Below are 16,690 nucleotides of genomic sequence, written 5' to 3'. Positions count from 1 at the left end.
ATGTCCAGCCCTCTAAGCTGATTTATTTGCCTTATCCAGTTTTTCTGGCTAGTTCCTGGTGTTCTGTAAGAATGAAAGTCTAGGAAACAGGACACACTGGGTTGTTTGCTCACACTTGGTTGTATTTCTTCATTATTCGTGTACATTAGTTCTAGGAATTGATGCCCCTAGCTTGCTTCTTTATTTGCTGTGCTATTCTACCTTTCTTCTTAAATCTGGAGCTTGTGTTGCCTGCAGCTTCTGTCGATATGCTTTCAGTATGATCTTTTTGCACACATCTTGACCAGTAAAGTCATTATTATTTATAACCCAGCAACTTGTAAGACTTTCTTACTGTTTGACTAGAACTGGATTTGGGTAGTCCATGGACTTTAGACCTATAATTATGTCTGTATATTGTTGTTCTTGACAACCGAGGTCACCTCTCTTCTTATGGGTGTTATTGGTTAGTACTACCCAAGGATGCCTCTCTTTCCCTGTCAGTGTTCTTTTTTTTCGTGGATAAGATGAAACAATTATTTATTTGTTCGGTGATTGGTGTGGATACATGTATTGTCCTATTTGTAGAAATATGTCATTGTTCCTATGTTGTCAAGCATAGCTCTTTCTTGTTTTGTTTATCCGCAGTTCTTCTGTTTGTAATAATACAGTTGAGATTACTTGCAAGGTTAAATTATCACATGGCGAATAAAATCCCGTCTTTGTTTTGCTGATTTTGTTCTCCTGTTTGGTAGTGGTAAATTGACCGTGATTCAAAAGGAGTGGTTACATTTTATATATGCATTCACAAGTTTACATGGAAGTAATCTTCTGGAGTAGAAGTTGCATAAAAAACTATCTTTGCATCACCATTTAGTACACGAGGACTGATAATATATGTTCATGTCACTGGAGTATCTTAAGCGTTGGAAATGTAAGCATTGCTGCTGACTGGCATGTTGCTTTGTTCTGTCACCTGGATTTCCATTTTTCATCCAACTTGGAACTTGCATACAGATGTATTTATTGTCACTTGTTCACCTGAAATTGCATACATAGTTAGGTACAGTAAGGTTCAAATTAGCACCAGAAGGTGTAACTACATATATAGATGGGTGTGTGTTCGATAGAGGATTACAGATACAACAGTGCCTGGAGACTCAATACTACCAGTAGTAGTTGATAGGTACATTCAGGTTGCAGATTCAGCTAGTGTTGTTGGTGGCGTCTGCTTGTTCTTGTACATGCACTGTCCAATTGTTATTTGATTCATGCTAGTCCTAGTGAAGCTCTTCTTTTCAACTGCATGGCAATGTCTTTGTGTAAATTTATAGTTTTTCAGATTCAAGGCACTGTGTTCTTGGGCTCAACAGTTCCTTCTTGTTCTGCAAATATATATATTTGTTTTTGGAACAATTACTCTTTGAACTTTATGTGATTAATTGTCATGCATCCTGATCCTGATGGTGGCAAAGATGGTGACTGCAGGGTCGACCATGGCCTCCTGTAGTGCGGTCGTAGGCCATGGTTGGCCCTCTCGGCCTCCTCTTCCCTGTTGCTCCCAATCGATTTCTCCTAGCAGGTAATGAACTGAGAGCTCATCTCTTTTGTGCAATTTTTTAAATCATACTTTTATATTCCTAATCCTCTTTGTGGTAGCAGGCTCTGAGGACCTCCATTTAGTTGTGGAAGGTCAGATTCATCCTATTGTACATCACCCAGTTCTCCAAGAAAGGTGAGTGCAACATCAGGTGTGCCTTTTGTAGCATGTTCATGGCAAACAGTTCTTGAATGTTAACGTATAAATTCTGAACACTTTTTGTTAGGGACCAAGAAGGGTATCAAGGAGTCCTTGTCGTAGAAGGTAGGTTCTGGTGTTGCATCATTTCCAGATAAAGATAATACAGTAACCTACAAATCTGAACTGAAATATCACGTCTCAGGTGTCCTAGAGGAAGGAGCATCTCCAACAGTAGCCGAAGCAGCAGGTCGCCTTCCCCTAGGTGCAAGTAGAGCTCTTGACATGTGTGCTCGCTGGTAGGTAAAACTTCTGTTCTCTTGACTACAAGTATTGATTACATGTGTCTGTGTATTGATCGATACTAGTATGGCAAGTACTTGTAAATTAAATTATGATTTGTTGCTCATGTACAAATATGACATTATGTCATATTTGAATTGAGCGAGCTTTTGAAAAGGTTTCATCATGGTAAAGAACAACAAAGGTACTTCAGTTGCCTTCTCTTCTTAATAACAGATAAATTCCTTCAAAGATATAAGATCCTATAGATTGTTTCAGCACTATGCAGATCATATTTTCAGCCATGCTCATCATCTTTCACTTTTGAAATTTCTAGGTGACAACGTCAGCGCTCTGTTACATGTTGGAGGCTTGTTGGACCAAATTAAATGGGAGTCTTATGATTTTTTTTTGGACCGCTAGTATTCTGGCGGCGGTGACAAAAGAACGCACTTCACGGGAACAGGTTTGCTGCAAGCAGCGGCAATGATGAGAGCTCTGACGTGGTGAGATATACCGGTGGCTCTCCACCGTCAGGATCTCATGCACTAGCCCATCTTCATTGTGGGGCCTCGTTCCACCCGCTCCCATTGACTTGTTAAGGGTTCTTGTGCTCAACAGTTCCTTATTGTTCTGCCAGTATTTTTTTAAAACAATTACTCTGAAGTTTATGTGATTAATTGTCATGCATCTTGAGTTAGCATATGGAATCTCCCAGGTTTCCTCCGTGGCCTCCTGATGGTGGCGCCGATGGTGAGTGTTGGGTTGACAATGGCCTCCTGTAGTGCAGTTGTAGGCCATGCTTGGCCCTCTCGGCCTCCTTTTCTTCTTTTGGTTGGTGAAACGGCGCTTGTGCTCGCCATACCACAACCATGGTGGCGCTGGCCTCACCTCCTTGCCGGTGAGTTCTACGTGCCTCCTCTCTCGTATGTTATCGATGGCATCCTTGCTCCGTGTGGGATTCTTAGTTTCTGAGATTGTACATGCTTTTCTACATTATGCCATGCCCATTGTCATCTGTATGACCCAATATACAAGTCATTTAGTGACTTTTACTTGCAGAACGATCACTTGCCTAGCTTCTAGATCACATAGTCACTTGCTGACCAATTTTATTTGATATGGTCTAACCAATCATAATGTTGATCAACTTTTGGCGGTCTAAATAATCGCCAGTTGTTGAACATTTTATTTGTGCATGTGTTGCTTGCGTGCTAAGCAGTAGTTCCCTGTGCGGCTGTGCCCTTCGTGGAGCTGAACCTTTCTTGGTTTATTGGCGTGCAGGTGATAGGATGTGCATGCAGCAGGTTGCTGTGGCCCATCTCGTGAAGGGGAGGAGTTGAGGTGGAGATCCGGCCGTACATGCTTTATTTGTTGATTTCATTGACGCAGTGCCGTGTTCACTGCCTATTAGGTTAATAATGAGTTGCCGGTGGACTGCTATCCTTGTTTGGCCTGGAGCATCTACGTCGATGGAAGGTCCTTTTTTTTATGTGATGTTGGTATTAGAAATTTCTTTGGCTGATCATATTCAACCTAGAGGGAGAAATCCATGTGGGTTCTTTGTATGCCAAAACTGAGAGAAATCAACATTTCACAATGTTGAGAGATCGATGCACATACTGCTTGTTTTGTTTTCTTCTTCCTTGCTGTATTGATGTAGAATCGACACATTTTTTAATGTGTGGAACATATTACATATACTTGCTTAGAAATAGTTTCCATTCCATCTCAAGTAGACATGTGATTTGTTGTGTATTAAGCTTTGGCTCATGAGCCGATTGCTATTGCGTAAAAGAACATAAATTTAGTCAAAAATCAAGCTATGAATAGTTTGGCCAATTTAGGTGGTACAATATTTTGCTGCACATTGAGCTCGGCATGATACATCCGTGACACATACATAGACAATGGCATGGTTTTAACGGGTTGCCTTGAATCTTTCACCGAATCAATCCTATGCGATGGGCTTTCACTAACACATGGAGGGGCGTGCATTAGAAATTTTATTTACGGAATGAACGAGTAGGTGGTATCCAATACATTTTGTGGCCAGGACGCTTATCGGGCTCGGTATGATGCATCCGTGTCAATAGGCATTTGCATGGTTTCCGTGAATCAATCGGCCGTGTTTGGCTTCCGCTAACATTGGAAGGGACTCTAATTTCAGGAGTAGTTATTAGGGGAGAAGAAATTATGGGTAGTTAATAAGCGAGGGAGAATTGGCAGCCCCGCTCCTCCTCACGGATCTGGGGCACATCGGTATCTATGTGTTGTGCTTTCTTCGTAATTAGTGTAATGAAGAGCTATGTATTGAAACTAAATTAACGGGAGGAAGATGAGAAAAGTGGTGCTAATGGAGCCCAAAAACTTTGAACTGAAAGTGATTGCCATGGCCATTGATTTGTTCCCTATCGAGGAGAGGAGAGCACCATGTTTATGGACGGACGGAGGGAGTAGATGAAAACGCAAGGCAGAGGTACAACCTTGTTAAGCAAACCATAAAAAGGAAATTATTCCATGAACAAGAAGAACAATTTGCTGAATCAATCCTATTCCGTGTAAACGAAATCTCTCACAAATCACGGTATTGATATTTGTATATACGCTTCTAATAATGAGAGCAGTTTTGCTGATTTTAGGGGATTGACCCGCTCCTAATTTCGGCTGGATAGACTATTTGAAGTAGGGAATGTTTCGTGGTCATGTCGTTATATTATATTAGGAAAGACTAACCAGCGAGGGTGATCCGTGGCACAATACTCATCCACCCTCCATCTCCTCCTTCCAAACAAGTGGAACAAAATCAGCTATTATTAGGCCCATAATAACCGCACGATAATCAATCGCCAGCGCCTAATTTTGAATGAAAACAGCAGCGGCAACTGGTGGAGACGAAAAAGTGGCGCCAAGTTTGGAGTTTTGAACGAAAACATCTATCTTGGCCTGCAATCTATATATACTAGGAGAGGTGAAGCCTACGCGTGCGTCGCGTGTGACTTAGACTTTGACTCTTGCTCGGAGAGGAGAGAGGGAACTCTGTCGCCGATTCCGATCAACTTCATCGTGGTTTCCGTCATCGCGTGCAGCTGGCCATGAAGAGGGTAGGTACGTAATCCCTCAACCCCTTCCTCGACGATCCTTTGATGATTTGCTTCTTCCGCTGACCTAACCTCATTTTCTATTTTGTACTACTATGGATTGCTCAGTCGTATGTATCGTTCTATTTGAACCGTACGTGGCCTTCCTTGGTATATATATATATAGGTATCGATCCAGCTCTAGATCTAACTCTGGATCTAATATTTCTGAACCAACAATGCTAGTCTAGTATATATAGACCGGGCACGAAAGCAAGCAATGCATCCGAAGGAAGCAGATGGTATAGGGCGTGAGCGAACGATGCGACAATTAGAGCACGCATCCCTCAATTTGGCACCCCACCCTATAATAATAAATCAGCGCGCACGATCGAATGGATTCCGCCGATCCTTTCACCACCGGCGTCGCCTCGTCGGCGTGCGCGAGGAAAAGCTGCCGCCTGCTGGAAGGTCAGCTTTTCTTTTGCTTCTCAAATGAAACCTACTCCTCCTCCGCTCGCCGGTATTCCCTGGGCCGACGCCATTGTCCATGAAGACGACTCGTCAGGGGCAGAGAGTCGACCGGGAGACAAATGGGCACTGCTGACACGTCGATCCGTCAGGATTATGATATGAGCATCTGCTGACAAACTTCCTCGCCCTGGATCTCATCTCAACCATAAATTAAGAAATTAAACTGGGGGCACGTATGCATGCCCCTCGACGGCGACTCCTTGAACGAAAATACAGTTCCCAGTCCACTCGTTTGGTCCATTCCGGCGTCTCGCACCCCGCCTAGCCGCCACTTCCCCGCCTCGCTGTGCTGGCAGCCAACCAGCGTTATAAACATCTTCTTGCCTCCCCGCTGCCGATGCCACACTCTACCGATCGAGCCCAACATGGCACGTTCCTCCCATCTCGTCGCTTCCACGGCCATCGCGCTGCTCCTCCTACTCGTGTCGTCGTACTCCTGCCGCGCGGCGAGCAGCAGCGGCAAGAACCCGACCGCCGTGGTGCTGCCGGTGCGCAAGGACGGCGCGACGCTGCAGTACCTGACCAGCTTCCGGCAGCGCACGCCGCAGACGCCCGTGACGGCGGTGCTCGACCTGGGCGGCGCCACGCTCTGGGTGGACTGCGACCCCGGGTCGTACGCGTCCTCCTCCTACGCCCGCGTGCCGTGCGCGTCCAAGCCGTGCCGCCTGGCCCGCACGGCCGCCTGCGCCACCAGCTGCGTCGGCGCGCCGTCGCCCGGGTGCCTCAACGACACCTGCAGCGGGTTCCCGGAGAACACCGTCACGCGCGTCGCCACCGGCGGCAACCTCATCACCGACGTGCTTGCGCTGCCCACCACCTTCCGCCCGACGCCGGGCCCGCTGGCCGCCGCGCCGGCGTTCCTGTTCGCCTGCGGCGCCAAGTTCCTCACCGAGGGCCTCGCGTCTGGCGCCGCCGGCATGGCGTCGCTCAGCCGCGCGCGCTTCGCGCTCCCGACGCAGCTCGCCGCCACGTTCCGCTTCTCGCAGAAGTTCGCGCTCTGCCTCCCGTCGACCACCTCGGCCGGGGTCGTCGTCTTCGGGGACGCGCCCTACGCGTTCCAGCCCGGGGTGGACCTCTCCGGCTCGCTCCTCTACACGCCGCTCCTCGTCAACAACGTGAGCACCGCGGGGGTGTCCGGCAAGGGGGACAAGTCGACCGAGTACTTCATCGGCGTGACGGCCATCAAGGTGAACGGCCGCGCCGTGCCGCTCAACGCCACGCTGCTGGGAATCGACAGGCAGGACGTGCTGCGACGGCGAGGTAGAGGGTCGGCGGCGTGAAGGAGCTCCGGCGATGGTCGGCGACGATGCAGGATGGGGTTGTCGAGGATGGGGAGTGCGCTGGTACAGACGGCGGCTCCCGAGGTGGCGGCAATCGGCGGCGCTGATCTGCGGGCTCCGGCGGGTGTGAGCTTGCGATTGGGGCTGCTCCGGCGATGGCTGGTGAAATTGAGGGGCGGAGAAGGATCAAGGATGAGAGGGGAGCAGATGTTGTGAAGAATCGAGGCTCAGAGCTTCTCTATTTATAGCGGAGGGAAGGAGGCCGTGGGTGCTGAGAGGGGTCGTCCATGGCGCCGGCGTCTGGAGCGGTGAAGGGGCAATCTAGGGGGCGCGGCGTGTAGGCGACTGCTAGGCGGAGCTATTGAGCGTGACGGCACATCAAATGGTGGACAGAGGCGTGCAGGCGACGCTCGAGTGCCCTCGGTATGGCGCGGCCGAGTTTTGATGATGGCGACGGTGACACGGCGGCCGCAGGCTAGCGACGCTGTCTAGCTTGCAGAGGGTGGTGAGGCGGTGCTCGACGCAGTTCTAGACTTGGCGGGGAGGACGAGGCTGTCGGGGCGAGGACGTGTCATCGCGGCGCCCGTGGTCGTGCCGTGGTGCTCGCTGGTGCACGCTCCGGCGTGGCCAGTCGTGGTGATCACGATGCGTTCCCGTGCGTGTCGTGTTCCTTTTGACCTGGGACGATGTCTAGCATGCTCAGTGCTGAGAGGGGAGCTAGTTTGGCAAAGTTTTGTAGAGAGGGGAGGACCAGAGAGAAAGTGAGGAGAGTGGCCGGCATGGTACTTGACATGGATAGTTTAGGGTTTTCTTCACGCTTTAATCGACGGTGCAAGGACCTGGCTTGATGCAGGGGTTGCAGAGGGTGGTGATCATCACGAGTTGAAAGGGGTTTAGGCCAAAATCCTCTGGATAATAGCATGTAACATGAAACAAAGATGCTGCCTGCCATGTGTTCGATAAAATGGCCGCAAGAAAAATTTTGTGGAATTTTGGATTTCTTTTTGGTACAACTCAACATATAATTAAAGAGAAAGAGAGGTGGTGGTGGTGGTCATTTTGGGGAAGATTTGCAAGATTTCCAAAATGGGGTTATCTACACTTTGTTTCAAAGTCCTGTTTTGTCAAATCTATACTGGTCAACCTGGTAAACATTAGCACTAATGGTCAACATGAAAGTTGTTCACCATCACTTGGTCTTGGATGACATGGCATTGGTTAACTAAGTTTAGTTGAGGAAACAGAAGTTAAATGGGTGCAAAGTGGGGAAGAAAATAAAATTGGGACATATGACCATTATCACATGTATGTGAGTTTTGAATTTTCCTTTGATTTGATTCTTGTTTCTTTGATGCAATTGTGTTTATTTATCATATATAAGAGTTTTACAAGCAAGGGATCAAGCAATGGTGGCCTTGGTTGAGGATTTGCAATTTTGGCTAAATGTATGTGAGGGAATTTTGGGGATTTTCTCACTAGGTGATTTCTCTCCATTTGATTTGACTTTGGTTGACTCTAATGTGATTCTTATGGGTTTAGAAACATTTTCCAACCATTGAAACCAATTCAAATGGTCTTGTTCAAAGATTTGCAAATTTGGCTTTAATACATAATAGGTGAGGTGTCAAATTTTACTAAACTTGTAAATGGGTGATCTTGCTTTACTTAGACATGGGTTAGGGTCAATTTAGTGTTATATTAGGTTGAGAGATGGTTTCCCATCCTTTGGTCAAGGGTTTAAGTCATAAGGCAAAAATTTGTGAAATGGCTATGTGCCACATATGCCTCTATGCATATGTTGCATTTGAGATTTAATTTGACTTGGCTTGACCCAATTGGTGTGGTTGAGTGTTGAAATGGTATATAGGAGTGATCCAACCATTCACAACATGTATGAGGGTCAAGGTTCTTAAATTCACATATTTGCTATTTTGCTCTCATATGCCTCTATGGCATTTTTAGTTTCTCTTTTAATTTTCTTGGAAACCACTTGAAATTGGTTTGATAGGTACTAGGTATGGTGTATGAAGGTTTTCCAAATCTCTAAGCAAAGTAGAAAAGCTTAGGGTAAGGTTTTATAAATATATCCATAGGCACATATGCCTCTTTCTTATTTAATTTCCTTTTATTCTATTTTAATTAGGATGGTGAAAAGAGGGGTGAGGTTTAGGGTTTAAGATCACTTCAAATACTAATAACAAGCAATCATAGCAATAACACAAGAATTAAGCAAGATCACTATGTATCATACTCTATTTAATAAAAGTTTTTGTTGGTTCCAAAATTTGGAACTAGTGAAATTCATTTGTTTTATTTTGAAATTCTTGGGATGTTACACAGGTGGACTCCACCATGGTGGCCGGCCACCCCCCAAGGAAGGAGTGGGAGTCCCACCTTGAGTAGGAGTCCCACCTAGGGTAGGTTTCGTCCTTTTGGCAAGTTTTGGTTTCGGGTCTTATTCGAAGACTTGGAGTCCAACTCTTGGGGGTTTCCACCTATAAATAGAGGGGCAAGGGGAGGGGGCCGGCCACACCTAGCCACCATTGGCCGCACCCCTTGAGGCCGGCGCCCAAGCCCCCCTCTCCCCAAACCCTAGCCTCTCCTCCTCCACATAATACTCCCGCAACGCATAGGCGAAGCCCTGCCGGAGTTCTCCACCACCACCGCCACCACGCCGTCGTGCTGCCGGGATTCCGAGGAGGATCTACTACATCTGCTGCCCGCTGGAACATGGAGAAGGACGTCGTCATCAACACCGTACGTGTGACCGAGTACGGAGGTGCTGCCCGATTGTGGCACCGTGAAGATCTTCTACGCGCTTTTGCAAGCGGCAAGTGATCGACTACATCAACTACGAGATCTAATCTCGTAAGGCTTTGGAAATCTTCGAGGGTTAGTCTCATGATCTTGTCATTGCTACCATCTTCTAGATTGCATCTTGGCTTGTTATTCGTTCTTGCGGTAGGAATTTTTTTGTTTTCTATGCTACGAATCCCATCAATTTATGCTCAATAGTAGGTTCATGCCTCTAGTTTCTGGGAGAGTGAATTTATAACTTCTAAGATTGTAGATTTGTTGTTGCTACTAGGGAGAAAACAATAATGGTTTATCCAAGGGTAATTCTATTGTTTACTTTACACACATTGTTTAATGCGATAGTCTGTTGCTTGCAACTTTATACTGGAAGGGGTGCGAACGCTAACCTGAAGGTGGATTATTTTTCATAGACGCACTTGGATTATGGTCTATGTATTATGTTGTAATTCCCAATATCAAATCTCATAGTAATCATCTTGTCATGTATTGATGGATATTCTGTCAATTGCCCAGATGTAATTTGTTCATCCAACATGCTATTTCTTTATGGAGAGACACATCTAGTGAACTTGTTATCACCAAGATTTGACCAAGTCGGAGGTGGGCCGCAGTCAAGGTGGGCTTAAGGAAATATACGTGGAGAATTACATGAATCGGCCTTTTATACCAAGTTGGGCTTAATTGCCCGTGTATCTGTAACATATTAGATCGCATTTTAGTTTAGAGATAAGATCTTACTCGTGCACGGTTTAGTGCACGCCCACATTAGAAAGTCCCCTGGACTATAAATATGTACCTAGGGTTTATGGAATAAACAACAACTCACGTTCAACCCCAAAAACAAACCAATCTCGGCGCATCGCCAACTCCTTCGTCTCGAGGGTTTCTATCGGGTAGCGACATGCTGCCTAGATCGCATCTTGCGATCTAGGCAGCACAAGCCCACGTTGTTCATGCGTTGCTCGTACTGAAGCGCTTTTGATGGCGAGCAACGTAGTTATCATTAGATGTGTTAGGGTTAGCATTGTTCTTCGTTTAAGCATGCTTACGTAGTGCAACCCTTGCATATCTAGCCGTCCTCACGCCTATCTCAGGTGTGGGGGCGGCACCCGCTTGATCATTATTTAGTAGATCTGATCCGTTACGATTGCTCCTTGTTCTACAAGGATTAGTTTAATATCCGCAATAGTTTGGCCTTACAAAGGGGGAGGATCTGTGGCACGTAGGGTGGCGTTCGCAAGTCCTAAACGGGATGTTCCTAGGATCAACTTCATGTTGGTTTTCGGCCTTGTTTAGGATCGGCTTACGAGCACCGTGCGTGGCCATCCGGCCCAACCTGGAGTAGGATGATCCGATTATGTGGTGAAAACCCTAAATCGTCGTAGATCTCATTAGCTTCATCTTGATCAAGCGGGACCACCAAGTATTCGTACACCCCGTACGGATCATGGGTGGATCGGCTCTTTGAGCCGATTCACGGGATAACTTGAGAGCCGATCGAGGCTCGTATTTAACGTTTACATGTATGCCCTGCGGGAAACTAAGCGAGGCAATCTCATCACCTTCCGACCGGGTATAGGTCAGGTGGCACGCCCTTGCACTTCGCAACGCCGCGTGTGACCGAGAAGAGCATTGCGGGCCGTCGCTCGGAGGGGTCTCGGCCAGCCGCAGCTCTAGGCTCCCCCGGCTCTACGGTGTTGACAAGGCCGCTGCCCGCCGGTGGGTTTTGGCGATCAACACATTCTGGCACGCCCGGTGGGACAATCGTCTACATCGACCACATCGCCATCTACATCTAAGATGGCGGACGGCACGCCAGTCACCCACGAGGATCTGCCGGGTAACTACGTTGCTCGGCTGATGCGCGAAACAAACAATCAAAGGAAGGCCGATAGCGATGACTTCGGGCGATGCGGACGCATTACTCGTCCTCCCGACGGAGCACTGGTGCCCCAGATTTCCGACGAGCCGGCCGAGGTTATGTTCACCACATGGTTGCTTGGGTCCAGCGGCGATCTAACGGACGGCAGCCACGTCGACTACACGAGTCCCAACGGGGCTGACTCGCAAGTACGGCGCACAGGCGTAACGCAGAGCCGATATCTGTAGTTACCAGACAGATTCGGCTCGAGGGAGGCATACGGTCACCACACCGGACAGATGGTAAACGATAGCCGGTGGAAAATCGGCTAATAAAAAAAAAAACAAGAAGGAGAGAAGCAAAGCGTTGCAAACGTAGCGATCAACATATCAAGGCCCTACCGAGAAGCAGAATCATGTGTCTATGAAAGCCCTCTCTGGAGAAACACGCCGAGGGCGATAATAGCATCAACACGGATGCGTTCCGCCTCAGCAATCTCAGCTTCATCATCCGCGTCTTTGCCCGTCACCGGCTGATTGCTCGGGGAACGGATTTCAGCCGGATCGGTCTTCGGATCGGCTGTGAGATCTTTGCTTCTTCTTCAGAGCGGGCGACAAGGGCCTCCTTATCTTGGATGAGCTGTTTGGTCACCCTGACCCTCTCTTCGAGGTCCTCCAACTCCTTGTGCAAGGTTTCGAGTTCGGCACGGGTGGCAGAAGTATCCGTCTTGGCGTCCAGAGCAGCCTTTTTCTCATTGAGCCGTCGGCACTTCTCGGCAATATCGGCTCTCAGCGGAAGTTGGGAGTGGCGAAGAGTAATCCTTTGGCGAGCGGATTGAATCCGTGACTTGAAGACCGACGGGGTGACGGCGGGCCAAAGCTTCACTTGCAGGGTCATAGGGAGATGAGAATGGATACCCGCGAGGATGCCTTTGACTTCTTCGGAATTCTCAATCAGAGCCTCAATAGAGGTAGAGAGCAAGTCCTTGAGGCGCTGGAGCTGGCCACGGACCGTGCTGATGTCTGGCTCCCCACTTGCCTTGGAAGGGGTGGGATCAATGGATGCTGGGTCGAACGCAAGCAAGCTCGAGAGATCACAACCCTGGCAAGGCCAACACAGTGAGTTTAGCGGGTGACAAGGAACTGACAGAACCAAAAGAAAAAAAACATACCTCTCCCAAGGGGGAGGAGCAGCCGGCGCGATAACGATCGGCTTTTACGGGGACTCGGTTGAATCAACCGCTCGTACGGCCGCGGGCGTCGGGGCAGCTAGATCCGGGGGTAGCGGACGGCCTCCGTACCTCCTCAACATCCCCGCTAGAAGTTTCGGCGGCCTACAAGAGGAAGTGATTAGCCGATCCAAATGATAATGGGACAGCATGAAAGCGTGACCGCGAAGATCATTACGTTCGAGACCTCCTGGCTTGATGAAGAGGTTGGTGGGTTCTTACGAGCCCTTTTGACACAGCGGTGCTTCGTACGTAACCCTGATCTGGTCGGGGCCTGAGGAACAGGGGTTCCGGTGATCAACCTCTTCTTGGAAGCCGGCGCCGGCGAGCCGTCGACTCGGGTAGTGGACCTCTCGGAATCACCCGAGTTCGATTCTCCCTGGCTGGTTTCCTCGGCTCCGTCTGGAGGATCCTTCGATAGAGGCACTGTAGGAAAGGATACAAGCGCGTCACGAACAAATTCTTTGAAAAAAGCGGACGAACACTGCGGGGTCTGAACCAACTTACACGCAAGCTTTCCTGGGCCGGAGCTTTACGCTTCGGGGTTTTCCCGGCCGCTACCTTCCTCACCGCCGTCCTCGCACTGAGTCGAGGCTCGGGGAGCAACGGGCCCGAAGATGCTTTACTTTTAGAAGCCGATTTCGGTGAAATCGGCTGACTACTGCATTATAACTTTCTTCGGGGGAGGCGAACTGCGGCGAAGAGAACCACGCGGTGCCGGAGGAAGAAAGACGAAAGGGGAGCCGTCGGCTTGTGTAGGAGGCTGGGCCATCTTGTTGCTGCCAAGAGAAGAGAGTCGGTTCACGGACAATCACCATAAGGCGAGTCACAAGAAATACTTAAGGGACGGTACACGGTCGGCGGGGGATCATATTCGGCGTCAAGCTCCTTCGAGCTGCGGTCCTAGTGCCCTCCCGAAGACATGGGTCTTCCACATAGACCACCAAGTTTCAAAACCGTCGGTGGTGAAGGAGAAATGGAGGTCGTGGGGAATTGGTATGACCAAAGCGTCGAAAAAGGTATAGCACCTTTGGGCGGTGAGGATGTCGGGCGGTTCAGCTCTACTTGCTGTCGGGTGGTGTAGGAAGAAGTGTGGGGGCACCTGTCCAGAGACCAAGCTGCCGAGCCGCTATTGCTTGGTTGATAACACTCATAACCGGGCTTGATGATCCGGTTCGAGGTGCTCATGCCAACGGGGAGAAAGCAAGGACGAATCATGAGGGAGTACAAGTGCTGTGTGCCGGCGTCATCGGCAAAGTCGTCCAATCGGAAAGAGACGGGGTTTTCAAAATTTGCCGATTCGGTATAAGGGTGGAACAGGGGGTTGTCTAAACCCTGGAAGAAAATCTTAAACCACCCTGCTGCTTCCTTGGGGATCAATCTCGCTACCGGGAGACCATACGGGGCTTGGCCGTAGGCTGGTGCATCGAATTTCCTTGCCATTTTCATCCGGGAAGGTGCGGTTGGTCGGCGATGGGAAGTCCGGGATTTGGCTTTGGAAGTACAGTTGGGCCCACGAGTTGAATGAACCACCGGGGGCCGCCGGTTTTAAGCTGTCTTGCGGGTGAACGGTTTGACGGACATCGGTTGAAGGGATCGATAAATCTCTCCAAGGAATAACTTGCCTAGACCAAGTTGGGTGCCTTTGGCGAGTTCATAGGCCGGGGAGAGGTAGTTCTTGGTAGGAGCAAGTGACGGACCACGAGAATATGAAGTGCTCCAACCGAGAAGTTCAAGAGAGGCTGTGTGCTCCCTCTCCGTCACTTGGGCCTTTGGTTTTCATATAACGATTGAGATAGGCACCCCGAGTTGGTACACTCTTTTTTAGAAGAGAGAGTGAAAGGGACCTTTGGCGGCTTGAATGCGGAAGGGGCTGGGAGATGCAATGTCTAGCCCTGTGATCATGGCCACATCCGGCGGGGTCGGAGTCATAGGGCCATGACCAAACATGAAACGGTTCGGTGCGTCGGACCGAAGTAGCCGATGGTTTTCAAGATGTTCTCATTCTTTTCAAGAGGAGACAGCGATAATGACGGGGCATCGGCTATTCCTATGGTTTCCCAAGTGGCATAGTGGGATTTTGATACCCTGCTTGTACCATGCCACCCAACCTTCGGGGGATTGGGCCGGGCTCGCGGGCGGTCGGCCCGGGAAGTCGAATCTAGGTTTTGGCTCACAAAGGGGATTACGTTAGCTTCGCATGAGATTAACGGGGCGGGGCTCTCGGAAGAACGAGGACCGAGGCACATCGAATTTGCGAGAGAAGGATGTGGCGAGAAGGATGTACGAAACCTAAATTAGTGGCGGAACGAGGCATTAATTCGGGCGTTTGCATTAATCCCGTGTCGAAGTCAAACGGCGAGAAGAGGTTGGGGATTACCTTCGGTCCGAAACCGTGGTACCGGTGTTAGGCTGATTCCGCCATGAGATGCGTTGAAGAAATTGGAAGCCGCGCGGTCGAGATACTGTGTAGGGGGTGGTGGATTGGAGCTGCTCGGGCGACGATTTGGGGATCCGACTCTGTCTTTGCGGATGGAGGTCGCGGGTTACCGTTTGGAAGGATGGCTAGCTCAACGTTACCCGGTGTGTTTATGAGAGAGGCCGATGCGGCGCCATCGGTTTCCTTTTTAAAAAAAGGATCGTGTGATTTCGACTATCGGCAAAACGGCTGGCTGGAAACGCTTCTTCGGTATTAAAAGAGGGTTTTTAAAGAGCCGATTGTTCAAGGAGAGCCGATTGTTTGCATACCACCGATGCCATGTCACTAAATCTCGCTGCCTTCATTATCGGCATCATGGCTCCTCATCGCAAAATATGAAGAGACAAGAGGTACTGCAACGGTGATGCCACGACATGACCCGACGAGAGAGGAGCATGATGATTTTGGAAATAATATTTCCAAAACCGGAGGGGCATGTGTTATCACCAAGATTTGACCAAGTCGGAGGTGGGCCGCGGTCAAGGTGGGCTTAAGGAAATATACGTGGAGAATTACATGAATCGGCCTTTTATACCAAGTTGGGCTTAATTGCCCGTGTATACGTAACATATTAGATCGCATTTTAGTTTAGAGATAAGATCTTACTCGTGCACGGTTTAGTGCACGCCCACATTAGAAAGTCCCCTGGACTATAAATATGTACCTAGGGTTTATGGAATAAACAACAACTCACGTTCAACCCCAAAAACAAACCAATCTCGGCGCATCGCCAACTCCTTCGTCTCGAGGGTTTCTATCGGGTAAGCGACATGCTTGCCTAGATCGCATCTTGCGATCTAGGCAGCACAAGCCACGTTGTTCATGCGTTGCTCGTACTTGAAGCGCTTTTGATGGCGAGCAACGTAGTTATCATTAGATGTGTTAGGGTTAGCATTGTTCTTCGTTTAAGCATGCTTACGTAGTGCAACCCTTGCATATCTAGCCGTCCTCACGCCTATCTCGGGTGTGGGGGCGGCACCCGCTTGATCATTATTTAGTAGATCTGATCCGTTACGATTGCTCCTTGTTCTACAAGGATTAGTTTAATATACGCAATAGTTTGGCCTTACAAAGGGGAGGATCTGTGGCACGTAGGGTGGCGTTCGCAAGTCCTAAACGGGATGTTCCTAGGATCAACTTCATGTTGGTTTTACGGCCTTGTTTAGGATCGGCTTACGAGCACCGTGCGTGGCCATCCGGCCCAACTCTGGAGTAGGATGATCCGATTATGTGGTGAAAACCCTAAATCGTCGTAGATCTCATTAGCTTCATCTTGATCAAGCGGGACCACCAAGTATTCGTACACCCGTACGGATCATGGGTGGATCGGCTCTTTGAGCCGATTCACGGGATAACCTGAGAGCCGATCGAGGCTCGTATTTAACGTTTACATGTATGCCCTGCGGGAAACT

The 16,690-nt window shown here is 49.0% G+C and overlaps 1 protein-coding gene and 1 pseudogene across 1 annotated transcript; both read left to right on the top strand.

Annotated features, from left to right (window-relative positions):
- Positions 1-5,978: 5,978 nt before the first annotated feature.
- LOC124706557 (probable aspartic proteinase GIP2) lies at positions 5,979-10,820 on the top strand (the record flags this gene model as incomplete). The annotated part of the gene is made up of 2 exons (XM_047238225.1): positions 5,979-6,855; positions 10,807-10,820. Coding segments are annotated over exons 1-2 (891 nt in total), but the record flags the coding sequence as incomplete, so codon positions are not given.
- A 690-nt stretch (positions 10,821-11,510) lies between these two features.
- LOC124647890 overlaps positions 11,511-16,690 on the top strand; it is an 8,361-nt pseudogene continuing 3,181 nt past the window's right edge.

The sequence above is a fragment of the Lolium rigidum genome, chromosome 4 (assembly GCF_022539505.1).
Source record: "Lolium rigidum isolate FL_2022 chromosome 4, APGP_CSIRO_Lrig_0.1, whole genome shotgun sequence".
NCBI lineage: Eukaryota > Viridiplantae > Streptophyta > Magnoliopsida > Poales > Poaceae > Lolium > Lolium rigidum.
The sequence above is the reverse complement of the archived record's forward strand: the minus strand, read 5'-3'. Positions and strand labels throughout refer to the sequence as shown.